Raw genomic sequence first — 17,088 nt, 5'->3', positions numbered from 1 at the left:
ACATCCAACAAGAAAATCACTTGGTGATGCTGATAATGATTTTAGCAGATGGCCTATTTTTGCCACAATTATGACTTAAATGACTTTACTTCCTGGCTGGTATAGCTACCTGGCCTTGGGCAGCAACCTGGATGAAGACCTGAAGCAAATGTGAAAAATATTTTGAGAAAGGAACAGCAGAAAGACCTACTATAAAAATTCTGTATTATCTTTTATCCAAGCCATCAATAGAAGAAATGTCAAAAATTTTCTTTTAAAAGTAGACAACATGTGGCCTGAACAACTAAAAACACCTGCTAGAATTATTTTATCTAATCTGAATTTCAAAAGTTGGTTCTCTAGAAATTACACCATGCTATTAGACTCTGGGATTACATACTGACTATGCCATAAGAAAAGAAAAAAGTTCTTACCAATAACTTGTCAAATAGTTTCCTTAAATTTGTTTCTAGCTTTTCCATGTCACCACAAAATGAACTCATCTCTGCCAATAGTTTCAATACCTATAACACACAATTCACTGTTGTTAGTATTTTTTTTTAAATGGGCTAGGGCTGTAAAAAGGAATGATTCTAGATAACTTTCTAAGGCTACTTTCTGCTACAGCTTAATATTGTACTAGGAAGGGACACTTAGGAAGACCTTTTAACAGCAAAGAATTACTAACGTTTAGAATGGGCTTCATTTGCTATTAAATTTAGTCTCTGGACACTAACTCAAAGTACTGGTAATTGCTACTATTCTTGAGGTCCATCTCTCCTTTACTCAATCCCAGTCTAATAAGCCAAACCCAAGACATCTGAAGCAAATGATAGCATCAGTACACAGTGGTACTCTTCTCTATCCCAAAAACCTATGAGGGAAATGGCACATACATTTCCACATTTCAGCTCAATTCAACAATCATTATTAACTGCCTTTCAGAATCAGGCTCTGCACTAGATTCTGGGGAAATAGAGATGAATCAGTTAAAAGTGGAGAGAGAAATAAATGTGACACGTGCTGTGAAAAAAATGTGTATGTACATTACAGCTGAATTACAAAGGAGAGAGTCATCAATTATATTGGAGAAGGGATACAGGATATTTTGCATTAACCCAATTTAAATCTGGCTCTATCAATTATGGATAGAGATAGGAACGGTCATGAACTACACACCTTATTTAGAAGTATTAAGCCTACAAAGAGAGAGAGTATCATGAACATATAGTATCATGAAACTTCCACTGAATTCATAAAGCATTCCTATGTGATTAATCCTGGGACAGATTACTAGCTAGCCATCACTCCTTTCCTCTCTTAGAAATCAGATCTCTACTGTTATTTATGTTAAAACATGAGAATGCCTTTGCGTACTAAAAGCAGATATTTTTCTCTTACCTCCAACTGTATATCAAGACCCTCCACTGGGGTAGTCAAGGAACTGAGGTTAGGGAGAACCTGCTCACAGAAGTAAGTCACAAACCTTGTGGAATGCACATTTTTCTGTAAAAATCCAAAGAACAATGAGTTAGTCAAAAAAGGGGATGGACTTTCAACAACCCCACCAAGGCCTCCATAAAGTAAATATTCACTCCATTGTGTTACTATTTTATGCAAAAGTTTGAGGAGAATGCTCAAGTGAGTATCTATAGAAATATAAGCGTCAGTAGAGTAATCAAAATAGCAACTATGTAAAACAAAGAGCTCACAGAGAAGAGGGGTACTGCCTGCCGAGTGCACTGTAAGAGCCTGTCCACACAGTCGGGATCCGAGGGATTGAAGGTTTGTTCCAGGTCGGCTTGTTCAGCCACCAGTTCTACAAGTTGCTGTCTTCCGCTCACTGTCTGTAAGCTTTTTAACCCAGAGAGTATCTTCATGAACAGAACAAATTCTTCACCAGTCACATCTTCTAGGACCTAGAAAGAGACAATTCAGAATTATAGTATTGTTATCACCTGAATAGGAAAGAAAGAGCAATACTGAACCAGTGTAACAAATTTATTTCCCTTACTAAAGTCGGATTGCTATTAATATTTCTGAAATACTGATGAGAGGACAACTTCTGGCTTCGGTCAATTTAGCTTTAGAGTACACCACGCATTCTCAGTGGTGTGCTATACTGTCTCCAAAAGGGCAAAACTTGGTTCTTGGAAAACTTACTCTTTTTTTATGTATAAAGTACAGATACACAAAAAATGCATAGATAGATACAGTATATCTGTGGCATTAAAATTTCACAGGAGAACGGCTAAGAAAAAATAGCCTAAAAAGGCTCTTGGGGGGGCGGTAAGAGCAAAAAAAAAAAAAAAAAAAAAAAAAAAAAAAAAAAAAGTAGAATTCTGTAGTTGACTATCAAATCAGATTCAGTTTCCTATATTTAAAAGCAGCTCGGAGTGCCTGCCTGGCTCAGTTGGTAGAGCCTGCAACTCTTGCTTTTGGGGTTGTAAATTCAAGCCCCATGTTAGGTTACAGAGATTACTTCAAAAATAAAATCTTCAAAAATAAATAAAAGCTAATGATGTACTGTATGGTGACTAACAATAACATGATAAAAAAATTTAAAAAACAAAAATAAAAGCAATAATAAATTAGTTCACATTAATATCGCAATTGTATATAAAATAGGAGACCATACAAGTCTTAAGTGCTCCACATGAGTGGGTCAAAGCCTTTCTATTCACTGACCGAAGAAACAAGCAATCATGACGTACTCCACCAGGTTACTAGCTGGGGCATAGGTAAAGTATGTTGATAGTCCCAGCTGGAGAGCTGCTCCTTTCACTGAAGAAATCGCATCAGTAAGCAAGTGAGTGGAGTTGTTAGAGACAATTTGGAATTTTCCTGAACATATATATAAATGATCTTCAAACTTTGGTACTTACTTACTTTTTTTTTTTTTTTAAAGATTTTATTTTTATTTATTCGACAGAGATAGAGACAGCCAGCGAGAGAGGGAACACAAGCAGGGGGAGTGGGAGAGGAAGAAGCAGGCTCATAGCGGAGGAGCCTGAGGTGGGGCTCGATCCCATAATGCCGGGATCATGCCCTGAGCCGAAGGCAGACGCTCAACCGCTGTGCCACCCAGGCGCCCCCACACTTCCACACTTTGGTACTTTCTGAGTAAAAAGTTAGCTATGACAAACCTTGCGAATCTTAGCATCTCTATGCTAGATGCTGGGGCACAAATAAGCATGGTCTCCTGAGCTTATAGTGGTATGGGGTAATATGGAAAAAAAAAAAAAGGCATCTCAATGCGTTTCCTTGTCATTTTGAAATGATCCAGAATACTACAGAATATCCTAAAACTGGGTAGAGGAGTGGACATTAGGTAAAATTTCCTGAAGGAAATGATTTGCACAGAGTACTGAAGAATGCATAAATTTTGAGGATAACACCACAAAAGATTTAAATGTGATCACATTCCTTTAAATTAACATGCTGATTCATCATTACTGGTGACCAACGTGCAAAATACAGTATAAGAAAAGCTTGACATTCTATGGTGGTTCTAACAATATATCATTTTATACATAAGCTATCTACTGCTAATTTCATCTTTTTTTTTTTTTTAAGATTTTATTTATTTGAAAGACAGAAAGTGAGAGAGAACACAAGCCAGGGGGAGAAACAGAGGGAGAAGCAGAATGCCTGCTTAGTGGGGAACCTGATGCAGGCCTCGATCCCAGGCCCCTGGGATCATGACCCAGGCTAAAGGCAGATGCTTAATCGACTGAACCATCCAGGCGCCCCATACATACTACTAATTTCGAATATGTTCTTTTGCTTTCGAGCAGTCCTGTTAAATGATAACTGCAGCTCACCTTTTTAGACTCAGTTAGTATAAGTTCCTCTACTTCCTTTGTTAAGACTTCATCTGGTAAAGTCTTAAGTTTTGTAGAAAGGAATTTGATTGCTCGTTCTCTAACGATGTCCTCTCCTTGAAGTATTTGGCTAAACAAGCCACCTAAAGTCCCTGCAAAACAAAACAGTTGTGTGTAGCAAGTCAATTCTTTATCCTTATGAAGTTTTTCTGTTTAACTCATTTAACAGTGTTTCTTTTCCAGTGAGTTAGTAAGCATCCTGAATATCATTGATTCTGGCTAAGTTAGTTTGAAATTTCTACAGACCCAACCATAACAGTAATCACATGCTTTCTTCATGGATTCAGAATCAACTTGAGCATGACTTTCCCTTTTTAATCATTATTAATAATAAATAAACCCAAGTATTTTGGAGAATTTCTCTAATGTAGCAAAGGGAGTCTTCCAACAGATTACTAATGGAAAAATCTGATATGTTTTTACAGTTACTTCTGCTGGTTTTGTGAGTCACAAATACCTTGTGCTAAGCAGCTTTTTTTTTTTTTTAAAGATTTTATTTATTTGACACAGAAAGAGAGAGAACTTGTACAATTACTTGTGCTGGTTTTGTGAGTCACAAATACCTTGTGCTAAGCAGCTTTTTTTTTTTTTTTTTAAAGATTTTATTTATTTATTTGACACAGAAAGAGAGAGAACTTGTGCGCAAGTAGGCAGAGTGACAGGCCCCCCCGCTGAGCAGGGAGCCCAATGCAGGGCTTGATCTCAGGACCCTGGTGACCCTCATGACCGAGGTGAAGGCAAACGATTAACCGACTGAGCCACCCAGGCACCCCTGCTAAGAAGCTTTTTAAAAGAACACTTAGAACTTTTACGAAATAGATCTCTGGAAGAATCTGACTTTATCCTTAATGAATTATGCCAAGCTGCCCAATTTTTTTTTTTTTAACCACATCAAGCACAATTCAGAACAAGAGGGGGACTTACCTTTTGCATCCATCTTAAATATACTTAACAGGGCATTGTTCACTAAGTTAAATTCGGCAGAGTCATCTGGTTAGAGAAAAAGTAGTACAATGTATAAAATGAATGAAAAATATCATTTGCTTCATTTTCAAACCTAAAATTCAACATAGTTTCTCACACATTACATTGAAAGCAGACATATAACTAAGCATTCTTCTCAAGTATCAAGAAAATAACACCTTCCCTATAAAGGTAAAGAACCTGATCTGGCATACTGAGAAAGCTTTTATGTTAAAATGGTACAATTAAAAAACTACAGGAAATTGGGGGAAAATCATGATACATCAAAACTATGTCTTTATAAACAATTAAAAACAAAGCAAAACAACATTAGGAATTATGTAATCACAATCCAATTAAGCTTCAAATTACTGAATGAAAAAAATAATTTTAATTTCGATTAGAAGTAGTTCCTTCAGCCATAAGGGAAAAAAAAGCTAAAAACAGAGTCACTTTTTCAAAGAGAAGTTATATTTAGATAAAAGGGTAATAACTCCTTACCTGTCTGCAGAAGTTGGGTTAGTATATCTGCCACTCGAGGAAGATTTTCTCCAGTGGCAAACTGAGGCAGCTCTTTAATTGCTTGCCGACGAATCTGAATACAATTTCAAGTAAAAAATTAACCGAATACTATCATTAACAGAAACAACAACCCCAACCTTTAAGGAAAACTAAAACCACAGAGAAACCATAATTAGGGGCATATGAATCACCAAAATATGAAACATGAGACTTCTAGCACTTTTAGAAATAATTTTTAGAATAATTTTAGAATAATTAAATATGTGGTAGAAAGGGATGTTAAATACAACTTACCTGACTGGAATAGACAGATTTGAGATCATAAACAACAGTTTATATATTGATAACCTGTAACTTTTGGGTCTCTGCTACCTTTGGGCATATACTATAGTAGCCCTTAAGAATGGCTACAGTGGCATGACCTATCTAGTAACTATATTTACTTTAGAATTTCCAGTATTAACTACTTAATGTAACATCTGTGAATATATTCTGTGTACTTAATTCCAAATTTGTGGTCCTGGCTTATTTAGTTTAAAATAAAAATGGATAGGACTTATATCTAGCAAATTGTGCATGAAATGTTGGCGATTCACTAATTTCATTTGAAAAGCAAGGAGGTGATAGTTGAAAGTTCTCAGGAACCTGAATCAGCAGCCAGAAATGCTGACGGTTAACTGTTCCAAGGAAAAACTATTTCTTCTTATTCTAGTAGTCACACATAATGATTAAACAGACCAATTATTTTTTTGCTGTGCACAATATTTAGAGGTGTTGAAACTATATGGTATAACACTTAATATTTTAAGTATCTAAGTATAAATTGATTGAAAACGAACATTAGTCTAATTTCACGTGCAGGATGTATAACGATCTATGAAAAAACGTGAGCCACAACCCTTTTTTACCAGTGGATAACAGATAAGCAAAACAAAATATTTTGTGATTCTATGCATTTCTCACAGTTGAAAGGTGGTGAAAGAAAGAATACATTTTCTCAAACACAGATTTAAGCCTTAGTATGGCCTCACGCCAAACCACACTGCAGTTATTTCACTGTGCATGGATACGACTGGTGCTTCAATTACATTAGCTGCACGTAGGAAGTGTCTGAAAATGGCAAGTGAGACATCTGAAAGCTTGTTGAAAATTTCAGTCATAAACGTACCGATACATCTTCATCCTCACAGAGGTCTAACTGTGCATTGATAGCGGAATCAGCCAATTCTGGAAAATGTTTAAAGAATTTCGGAATAAACTGGGCTGCTAATCTTTTTTCTTTAGTACCACCTTTCACACCATCTAGTATCACTTGATAGGCATCTTTATGCTGAAAGAAATAAAGCAGAAAAGAAACAATGTTTAAGGATGGGAAGCTAAACAAACTTGAGCCTGCTTTAAATAAGTTTTACATAGGCTAAAAAGGGCTTATTTTTGGAGTTTTACTGTTTAAATTGGACATCTATATTCCTACCATCTTCTCCCCTGTCCCCCCCCCCCAAGTTATTTGTCAGTTGGGAAGAAAGAAGGATGACTTGAATTTTAAAAGGAGAAAGCAAATAAATTTGTTGACACACCAATGCTTCCTCGTACTAGTGATTACTGACCCTGACCTTGTGACTGTATCATGGTTAAACATTATATGAATACCATAGAACTCTCAAAGAATTGTGTTACATCTACTTAATCATATTTATCTAATTTCACTAGCAGCTTGATGAAGGTGGAGAGAATACAATCTCGAAATTAAGCAATAGCAGGAAGGTTAGGAAGCTTTTTTGGTTTCATTTATTTTATGACAAGAAAACAATAATTCATTCTAGACAGTCAACTTTGGATTAAGAAAGATTCTAATGTCACATATTTAACTTTTTATTAGAATACATTCAAAACTCATTTGTTTCCTTTTACTTACTTATTTTGAGAGAGAGAGAGAGAGAGAGAGAGAGAGCGAGATAGCACATGGGGGGGGGCAGGGGAGGGGGAAAGGGAGAGAGTCTCCAGCAAACTCCATGCTCAGCACAGAGCCCGACACAGGGCTTGATTTCATGACCCTGAGATCATGACCTGAGCTGAAATCAAGAGTTGGATGATTAACCGACTGAGCCACCCAGATGCCCCTCATTTGTTTCCTTTAAAAAAAAAAAAAATTCAGAAGTGCTCTCCCTCGGATACTCATAATGTGAAGAGTCAAAAAGTTCCCAATCCCCCATACACCCTTGTCTCCAAACCAGTTCTTTTCTTAAATGACAATGATCAAGCTGGCAAACAGGAGTAATAAATCTTGAGATTATAGATACACCTTCTGTTGGACATATGGATAAAACTTCTAATTACTGAAAAACATTAAACATTATAATAATGATACCAAATGTGCACACAGCATAGTGTTTACTCTGTTCAAGGCAATGCTCTGCTTTAGATATTTTATGCCATCAAAAGGAAAATAACGATAAAAATCCAAGGGATTGTAGAATTGCCCAAACTTTAGTTTTATAATAACTCTTTTCATGGACAATACTATGTTAAATGGAAAAAATAAAGCAAAATGCGAAGTTATTTAGGCACACCAGGATCTCAATTAAGGACTTTAATATCAGAAATAAAGTGTTCTAGTATCAAAAAGGCTATAGTCACAATTAGATCTTTTAAAGGTACAGGTTTTAATATATTCTGCAAAAATACTAGACTGAAAGTTCAAATACTGCCAACCTATCTAAAATACATAAATTCTAAAAATTAGTTCTAAAAAACTATATTTCCACCAACTGATTGACAACTCCTTTTAATATCTTAAACGTAACACCAATTCCTAAATCAGAAAAATTTCTCTGAATTAGGTTAGCTTCCTCATGAAGTGCAGACACAAAAACAACCTTCAGGAGTTACTACTTCAAAAGTATGTTACACGTTTTTTAATGCAAAGGTTTGAAAAATTAGGGCTAACTTCTCTACCACTGTACATTCCTGTGGTTTCCCTCGTGTCTTCCAGACAGACTTCATAAGATCAAAGTTTTAAACAGTTCTGACACCCTTACTTTTTGCAGAGTATCAAATCCAATTTCCTTTAAATCAAAGCTTTACTTATAAAGCCTTTTGAAGAAATTCCTTACATTGTCTAAAATTAAATGAAGAATCCCTACTTCAAACAATTCATTCTCTTGTCAAGAAAAAAATATCTGAATAGAATAAAAAGGAATCATTAGCGACATTTATTGAAAGCCTACTGAGAATGAGTAATGTCTTGTGTACATGCCTCATAGCAATCCTGACTTAGGTGTTACTACTATCCCTATTTTTTAAATGAGAAAACCAAGGCTCAGAAAGTGAATTTTGTCCAGAGCTACAGAGCTAGTCAAGTAGCAGATCCAGACCTGAACATAGTTCTGATAGGCTCTAAAGTCAAGACCTGTGCCTAATACCAAGCTTCTTTAAGTTCTGAGATCTTCGTTAACAAAGGAAGAGAGAAAGCAAGCCTGACAGACCTAGGACCGTCAAAGATAAAATTTGAGTCCTAAATATAGGCTCCATACAAGCATGTATACTGAGATACAGCATCCCAAACACAGCAAGTCCTTTGAAAAGTTAAGCATTTTAACATATTCAAACTAGAAATCAAAGTTTCTACCATTGGTAGGCATCAGTTTTATCAAATAATTTCTATGAACATTACGAACAGACTTCACACTGATTACCCTTTATACAATGCAAAATGAAATGCTCTTCTTTGCCAGCTGTCTTCTAACTGTAGCGCAGGGACAAGACTTTTTACAGAATCTCCCTAAAGTAGTTATTACTTCCAGTTTTCAAAGTAGGAAACAAAATATAAGTGATATTGTCAGTGATCACTGTGATTTGGTGACCGGCAGATCGTAACCATAATAAAGTATTCTAAGTACTACACAGTGCTGCTTATTTTTTTCTCCTCCAACCCAAAAGTACATTTCAGCTAGATAAATAAATTTGTGATCCTAATAAGAAGTTTTAATGGTAAATATTTTAATGCATTTCTGAAACCATGTATTTGTTTTAATAGCTAATTAAAAAACCAAACTCTAAAGAAATCACTAAAATATTTTCAAGTAAAAAGTCAGTCAATAAGATCCACATTCAGCATATACCTTCTACAGTTAAGAAATTTGTGATAGTGACTGTCAAAGCACATCCAATATATTCAGGTCATCAGTGACATGCCAGGTAAAGCCATGTTTGACACCAGGATGCAGCTTCTAAGAAATAAACAATTATTTTATTTTATTTATTAAGATTTATTTATTTTAGAGAGAGAGAGCAGCAGTGGGAGGGGCAGAGGGAGTGACAGAAAGAATCTCAAGCAGACTCTACCTGAGCACAAGCCCTACACGGGGCTTGATTTCAGAATCCTGAGATCACGACCAGAGCCAAAACCAAGAGTCCGGCCGCTTAACTGACTGCACCACCCAGGTGCCCCTAAACAATTATTTTAGAGAAGAAACAACGTAGTTCCAAGAAACGTATTTCTCAGGCATGACATAAAAAGAAAATGGATATGCTAAGCTATATTACTACTTTCTTCTTCACTCAATTAATAAATCTAGTATATGCAATACTGAATTAACACATTAGTGAAATATAGCTGACATACAGATGTACAACATAGTGATTTGACAATTCTATATATTATTCAATGCTCATTACAATTAAATGTAGTCACCGTCTGTCACCATCCAACATTATCACATTATTGACAATATTAATACTTTTACCTGTTTTTGAGGGATTATGAACTTGGTCGGTCTGTGATTTTAGCCTAATCATACAAAAGGGAAAAAAAAGGTACCAAAAGAGTGCTGCTATTTAACGAAATATAAGTCAATCAAGCTTACACTCTTCCACGAAGAGCCAATGTACTCCCATGTAAGAGAACAAACGAGAAGTCGGAATTCAGGCTTTATATTGATATTAGCTCAGCCTAACTGCCCTAATCCCTTCACAGGTGTTTCATTTTTTGTTTTTTGTTTTTAACTTTCAAAAAATTTTGACTACATAATATAAAACTAAATATATCTACATTTAAAAATTAAGAAAATTCAGAAAAATTAGAAACAAAGTAGATGGTGGGCCATAGCTTGCTCTATGATGGGGAGTTGGGCGCTCTAGGCAGAGCACCGTGGCAAGGGGGTTGGAAAGGTAAAGGAACACGCGGCAGAGGAAGGAGAACAGAAGGAGTAGTAGCAGAAGCAGAGTGAGGGGAAGGGAAGCTGAATAGTAGGTAGAAAACAGGAGCTACGAGAGAGAAGACAAAGAGACTGGAAGGTTTTGAGGCATTAAATAATGCTTCATTTAGAATTTATCACTTGAAGTTTGCTCATTAGAAAACACATTCATGGTTTGGGGCGCCTGGGTGGCTCAGCGGTTAAAGCGTCTGCCTTCGGCTCAGGGCGTGATCCCGGCGTTATGGGATCGAGCCCCACGTCAGGCTCCTCTGCTATGAGCCTGCTTCTTTCTCTCCCACTCCCCCTGTTTGTGTTCCCTCTCTCGCTGGCTGTCTCTATCTCTGTCGAATAAATAAAAAATCTTTAAAAAAAAAAAAAAACTAGAAAACACATTCATGGTTTAAATATGATGTGAGAGTATGAAGTTCTCATCCTCATTCATATATATACATGCACACACAGTAATTACATTTATGTATCATTTATTATATTATATTAACTGTATATTACCTTTATTATTAATATACTTATACCTGCTCTTTCTTTGAATGTACTTCTTCAACTTTAAAGAAAAAATGTCTACTGAAGGGCAAGTCACAGTGCAAGGAGGGAAACAAAAAAAATGAGTCTTAAGCTCAAGACTTTATAATTTGGTAAGGGGATAAGAAAAGTCCTCACATGAAATAAAATACACATCTGAAGTACTATAAATGAATACACGGTGTCAAGGAGGTTCATCAAGAGAAAGAGGAAAATTAGCTGAAAACCTCAGAGAACTTGTGTTTTTCCTAATATATTCAGAGAGCATTACTCTCAAAGGACTATTGACAGTACTGAGGAGGGCACTCGCCTCATGGCAGCAGAACGAGCAACTGTGGTACTCTGCTCTTTGACAAAGGATAAAAATAAAAGTTAGAAGGAAGTTCTAGGCTAAAAACTCAAATATGGTCTCAGAAATGTCCAGATAGGTAACTGCCAGTAAACTCAACCCCTGACTGTAAACCTTGTTAAATGAAAATCAGGCTTTGCTACACTAAGAATGTTAACACTTTTTTGCCTTAAAAAATCATCAGTGGTGTTCCTTCCTAAGTTGGCCTTTGCTTTTAGTTAAAATTCACATGCAGTATCCTGAAACCCACTATCTTTTTTGGTGAGCAGTTTTAGGACTTTTCTCTAAAAGGGGAAAAGTTATTACACAATAGAGCAGAATTAGTAGCCATATGGATTAGTCCAGCTTCAGTCCTCCCAGAATTCACTGTTTGAGGCTCAATCACTACACTCCATTATGCAAAGGTCTTCTTGTCTCAAATGGTTGTCTGACAGCTATCATTAGAGTCATGAAGGTACTGATCTCAGATCGTGATAAGGAATCCTGCTAAAATTTTAGCAACTGTCAGTGTTTGGTACACAGTTGACACTCAAAAAATGTACCGAATAAATGAAACTGTGGACCCTCACTGAAGCCCGAATGAAAAAGCCCCTCTTGTTTTTCACAAACTTCTGTCTCCTAAGCATCCTTTCCAAATTAAAAGCAGATTTTGGGGGGCGCCTGGGTGGCACAGCGGTTAAGCGTCTGCCTTCGGCTCAGGGCGTGATCCCGGCATTATGGGATCAAGCTCCACATCAGGCTCCTCCACTATGAGCCTGCTTCTTCCTCTCCCACTCCCCCTGCTTGTGTTCCCTCTCTCGCTGGCTGTCTCTATCTCTGTCAAATAAATAAATAAAATCTTAAAAAAAAAAAAAAAGCAGATTTTTGCCTTGAGAAAGACATTTTTGACCTCTTGAGGGAGAACGCTCAATCTTACATGGTATTTAAGATTAAAGATAACAGTAAGAGGAAAATGTGAGCAACTCTCAATTATTCACGATGTATTTGTAAATTCCAGTTTGGATTCTATTTGCCCTAACAGAGTCTAAGTTGGTGGCTGTCAACCCTTTTGCTATCCAGCAAACAATGAGGGTAGGGGTATGTGACATGACTATGTACAGAGTTTCTAAGTTCCCCTAAAAAATTTCTGATCTACCTCTTTGGGAGAGCACCATCTACAAACTGAGGATCACTCTTCTGGTTTCTACACCATCTCCTCTGCTGATCTGCAACAAAGTCAATTTTAGGTAGAACAATTTGCTACAATACTCCTCAAATCTGTCACAATGAAGGGGAATATCTTCACTACTAAATCTTTCTAGGAACAATAACAAAATCAAAATATGACTGATCATAGTTTTTCCAATCTTGTCTTAATGGGGAGAAAATTTCTTCAGTACCGACCCAACACATAACCTATATTTATCTACAACAGACTATCAGTATATTTCTCATTGATGATGTCAAAATTCCCTACTGAAATAGAAATATATTTGGAAGGAAAATAATCTGGTACTTTAAACTGATACATTCACAATTCTAGGTTAAGCTTAAGGAAGGTCCTGACATCACAATTTTTGTGTTGTTGTTCAGCTGAGAAAGAATTTACCTGAATTACACATGTCCAGAAAAATGGGCTGGGAGGGGCTGTGCCACACAGCCTTGCTAATGTTAGTAGCAGACTACAGGATCTTCCACTTCCTACTCCATGGGATAGACAAGCAGAAAGAATCACGTTAAGTTCTAAGCACTGAAAGATATGGCATAGAATTTCTAACAATAATCAAGATTATTTCTGGGAGAGCCTGCTTCTTTTCTTTACAAGAAAACACACACACAAACACACACCCCAACTCCTTAAGTTCAATGTATTCCAGTGAATTGAAAATTCACAAAGAAGCCCGTATGGTCACCCCAACACTGCTGAAACTGTGTGTCTTGGGGCAAACACTGCGGAGAGCTCTTGCCAGACAACTCTATTTAAAGCTGCACTCTCCCCCTCCCCCCCCGCCACTGCACTGCTCCGTTATATTTTCTCCACAATATTTTCCAAGGCGGATACCCAACTTTCTTATTTATCATTAGTCTCCCTCACTAAAGGTAAATTCGGGGAGGGCATGCGTAACTTTCTATCTTGTACCTTCAGCGCCCGGCAAAGCGCCAGGTGTATAGTAGGCGCTAAAAAAGGTACCAAATAAATGAAATCGTAAGCCCTCGTTAAAATCTGGGCAAAAGTGCTCCTCTTCTGTCGTTCACAAACTTCTGTCTGCTAAAGACTCTTTCCAAGTTAATAGCAGATTTTTTGCCTCGACAAAGACATTTTTGACCTCTTAAGTCTCAATTTCATCTTCCGACGGGCTGACGTCCACCGGAAAGGAGAAAGACTTTAAGAGAGATCTGCAGGGCAAGGCTCGGGATGAGAATTAACGGGGGGGCTGACGAGGCTGAGTTAGGAAACACCACGGTGAGAAAAGGCTGGCCAAGGGAGCCCAGAGGAGCCTGGGACCGAGACCCGCGCTCTCCCTGGCGAAGACGGAGTCCACGCTCCCAGAGGGGCCCACCCTGACGAAACAGCCAGGGCGGCTGGGAGCCCGCGGGAGGACGGAGCAGCAGCCCCCGCCCGGCCCGGGGAGCGCTTTCGAGAGGCCGCGGAGCGCCGGGCCCTGCAGGCCGCTCAGGGACTTACCTGCCCCACTTGCTCCGTAGCATCGGCTAGGATGCCGTAGTTGCGATAAAGCTCCTCTACGGTCGGCATGGTGAGCGACAAGCCCAGGGCCCGCTCCTGCTGTCGTCGTCGTCGCCGGCGCCACCGCCGCCTCTAAAGTTCTCCAAGCCCGCGACCCGCACTATTACGCCTCCAGCTGCCGCCAGTGCCGCCGCCAGTCACCGCGCTCAGAAGGGCTCCGCCCCCAACGTCTACGTAAAGACGTGCGCGTTGGGAGAGGCCTTCCTTGACGGCCGATGCACCGCCCGGGGTTCTAGCGCCCTCTAACGCTTGGCTGTGCAAAAAGCAACAACGATGATTACATAAATGAGCTCAGGTCCTTCGAAGGATTGTGCCTGGCAAGGTGCTCTCGGTGGCGGGTGGAAGAAAATACAAAGATGACTGCATTTCTGCTCTTCAAACATTTCCCATTGTCCAGAAAAGTGATCTTAACGGGAGAAAAATAGAATGAAGTGTGAGAGAGCTTCAGGGTTGAAACATTAAGCTATTATAGATAATAAATTTCAAAGCCAGATCAGTTTATGCAGAATATGCACAAAACAGGCTCTTGTACTCCTTGGCTCTTGTACTCCTTGGTCAGATTAAGAATATTAGAAAGGATTAGGGAGCAGAAGGAGAGGAATTGGTGAAGTTTTGTTTTGTTTCTGAGAGAAATGTGCTTAGAGATGTGAATAGCATAGGGCAGTCACTATCTCCTTCCCTCAAGTCCGGGTCCACTGTGAGGAGTCCGAAATACGGTGCCTGTAGTTGGGAGGCGCAGGAGAGTGGTGCCTGATGTATAGCTTCTTGTGGCAGCAGAGTGGAGGTGGCCATGTTGGGACCTACCTGCATTCCCAGATTTTGCTGGAGCAAGGGTGTTGGAGTGCTTTCCGTGTGCCAGAAGTGGGCCATGCAACGGAGAGAGAAAGATAATAGATCAATTCAGAGTCCTGCTCCAGGGATCTTCTGCTTGAGAGTGAGAAAGCCCCATGACGAGAGTCAATGGCAGCAGGAACTAGGTGGTGATTCAGAACAGCAAATTAACACCTCATGGGAGTCCCACAAAGCAACCCATGTGAAAGACTTGGTCTCTACCAGACCAGAGAATGTCTGGAGTACTGCACAGCTCAAGACCTTTCTTATGTATTCATTTCTTCCCTCTTCTTATTCCCTTTATGCCCAGGAGGGCTCAGAAACTGCCATCCAAATTTAGTCAGGGATGAGAAGCAGAAGGGCAAGATAGGAAGGAGGCCCCAGCTGGAGCAGAGGAGATCTAATTGCAAATCAAATTTGGAATTTGGGTTCACATGTTGGAATGGACATTTTACTTTCTGAACTGAGGACTGTCTTTTAACTAAAAGTGAGCAGAAAAGTCATGGGTCCGCCAGAATTTCTGTCTAGGGTCAGAATGACATTACTCTACCTGAATAAATCTTAAAGATATCATGGAAGACAACAATAAAAGTGTATCTTGATGACAACCCCGAGTTAGGTATTCAATGTAGTTTTGGGTATATGTGTAAAAGTAGAGAAAGGGATCAGGGGCAGGAAGTGAGACTGTGTGTGTTCCTGTTTTGCTTTGGCTTTGTGGGTTTTTTTAAATGTTTTTTTATTATATTATGTTAGTCACCATACAGTACATCCCTGCTTTCTGATGCAAAGTTCTATGATTCATTAGTTGCGTATAAAACCCAGGGCACCATGCAATACATGCCCTCCTTACTACCCATCACCAGTCTATCTCATTCCCCCACCTCCCTCCCTTCTGAAGCCCTCAGTTTGTTTCTCAGAGCCCATAGTCTCTCATGCTTCATTCCCCCTTCTGATTACCCCCCCTTTCTTTATCCCTTTCTTCCCCTACCGATCCTCCTAGTTCTTATGTTCCATAGATGAGAGAAATCATATGATAATTGTCTTTCTCTGCTTGACTTATTTCACTTAGCATTATCTCCTCCAGTGCCGTCCATGTTGCAGCAAATGTTGAGAATTTGTTCTTTCTGATAGCTGAGTAATATTCCATTGTATATATGGACCACAACTTTTAGTCCAGTCATCTGTTGAAGGGCGTCTTGGTTCCTTCCACGACTTAGTTATTGTGGATAATGCTGCTATGAACATTGGGGTGCATATGGCCCTTCTCTTCACTACGTATGTGTCTTTGGGGTAAATACCCAGTAGTGCAATGGCTGAGTCATAGGGTAGCTCAATTTTTAACTTTTTAAGGGACCTCCACACTGTTTTCCAGAGTGGCTGTACCAACTTGCATTCCCACCAACAATGTAGGAGGGATCCCCTTTCTCCACATCCTCTCCAGCAATTGTTGTTTCTTGCCTTCTCAATTTTTGCCATTCTAACTGGCATCAGGTGGTATCTTAGTGTAGTTTTGATTTGAATTTCCCTGATGGCTAATGATTTTGAACATTTTTTCATGTGTTTATATGTCAGTGACATACAANGGATCCCCTTTCTCCACATCCTCTCCAGCAATTGTTGTTTCTTGCCTTCTCAATTTTTGCCATTCTAACTGGCATCAGGTGGTATCTCAGTGTGGTTTTGATTTGAATTTCCCTGATGGCTAATGATTTTGAACATTTTTTCATGTGTCTGTTAGCCATTTGTATGTCTTCATTGGAAAAGTGTCTGTTCATATCTTCTGCCCATTTTATNAGTGTCTGTTCATATCTTCTGCCCATTTTATGATTTGTTTATTTGTTTCTCGCATATTGAGTTTGAGAAGTTCTTTGTAGAACTTGGATACCAGTCTTATATCTGTGGTGTCATTTGCAAATATCTTCTCCCATTCCATGGGCTGCCAAAAAAACTGCCTCAACAGTTTTTTTGACTGTTTCCTTGGCTGTGCAGAAGCTTTTTATCTTGATGAAGTCCCACAATTTCATTTTAACTTTTGTTTCTCTTGCCTTTGGAGATATGTCATGAAAAAGGTTGCTGTGGCCGATGTCGTAGAGGTTGCTG

General features: G+C 38.7%; 1 protein-coding gene across 2 annotated transcripts in view; it reads right to left on the bottom strand.

Annotated features, from left to right (window-relative positions):
- API5 (apoptosis inhibitor 5) overlaps positions 1-14,316 on the bottom strand; it is a 28,098-nt gene extending 13,782 nt beyond the window's left edge. For both annotated transcript variants that reach the window (XM_002928071.4, XM_011235877.3), the window contains exons 1-8: positions 14,098-14,316; positions 6,517-6,678; positions 5,328-5,421; positions 4,788-4,853; positions 3,804-3,955; positions 1,692-1,898; positions 1,381-1,485; positions 414-503 (exon numbers count right to left, since the gene is read on the bottom strand). In XM_002928071.4, the coding sequence (XP_002928117.1) occupies positions 414-503; positions 1,381-1,485; positions 1,692-1,898; positions 3,804-3,955; positions 4,788-4,853; positions 5,328-5,421; positions 6,517-6,678; positions 14,098-14,166 (945 nt within the window). In that variant the 5' untranslated portion in view covers positions 14,167-14,316. The remainder of the gene's footprint in view (positions 1-413; positions 504-1,380; positions 1,486-1,691; positions 1,899-3,803; positions 3,956-4,787; positions 4,854-5,327; positions 5,422-6,516; positions 6,679-14,097) is intronic.
- Between the last annotated feature and the right edge of the window lie 2,772 nt (positions 14,317-17,088).

The sequence above is a fragment of the Ailuropoda melanoleuca genome, chromosome 16, assembly GCF_002007445.2.
Source record: "Ailuropoda melanoleuca isolate Jingjing chromosome 16, ASM200744v2, whole genome shotgun sequence".
NCBI classification, from domain to species: domain Eukaryota; kingdom Metazoa; phylum Chordata; class Mammalia; order Carnivora; family Ursidae; genus Ailuropoda; species Ailuropoda melanoleuca.
The sequence above is the reverse complement of the archived record's forward strand: the minus strand, read 5'-3'. Positions and strand labels throughout refer to the sequence as shown.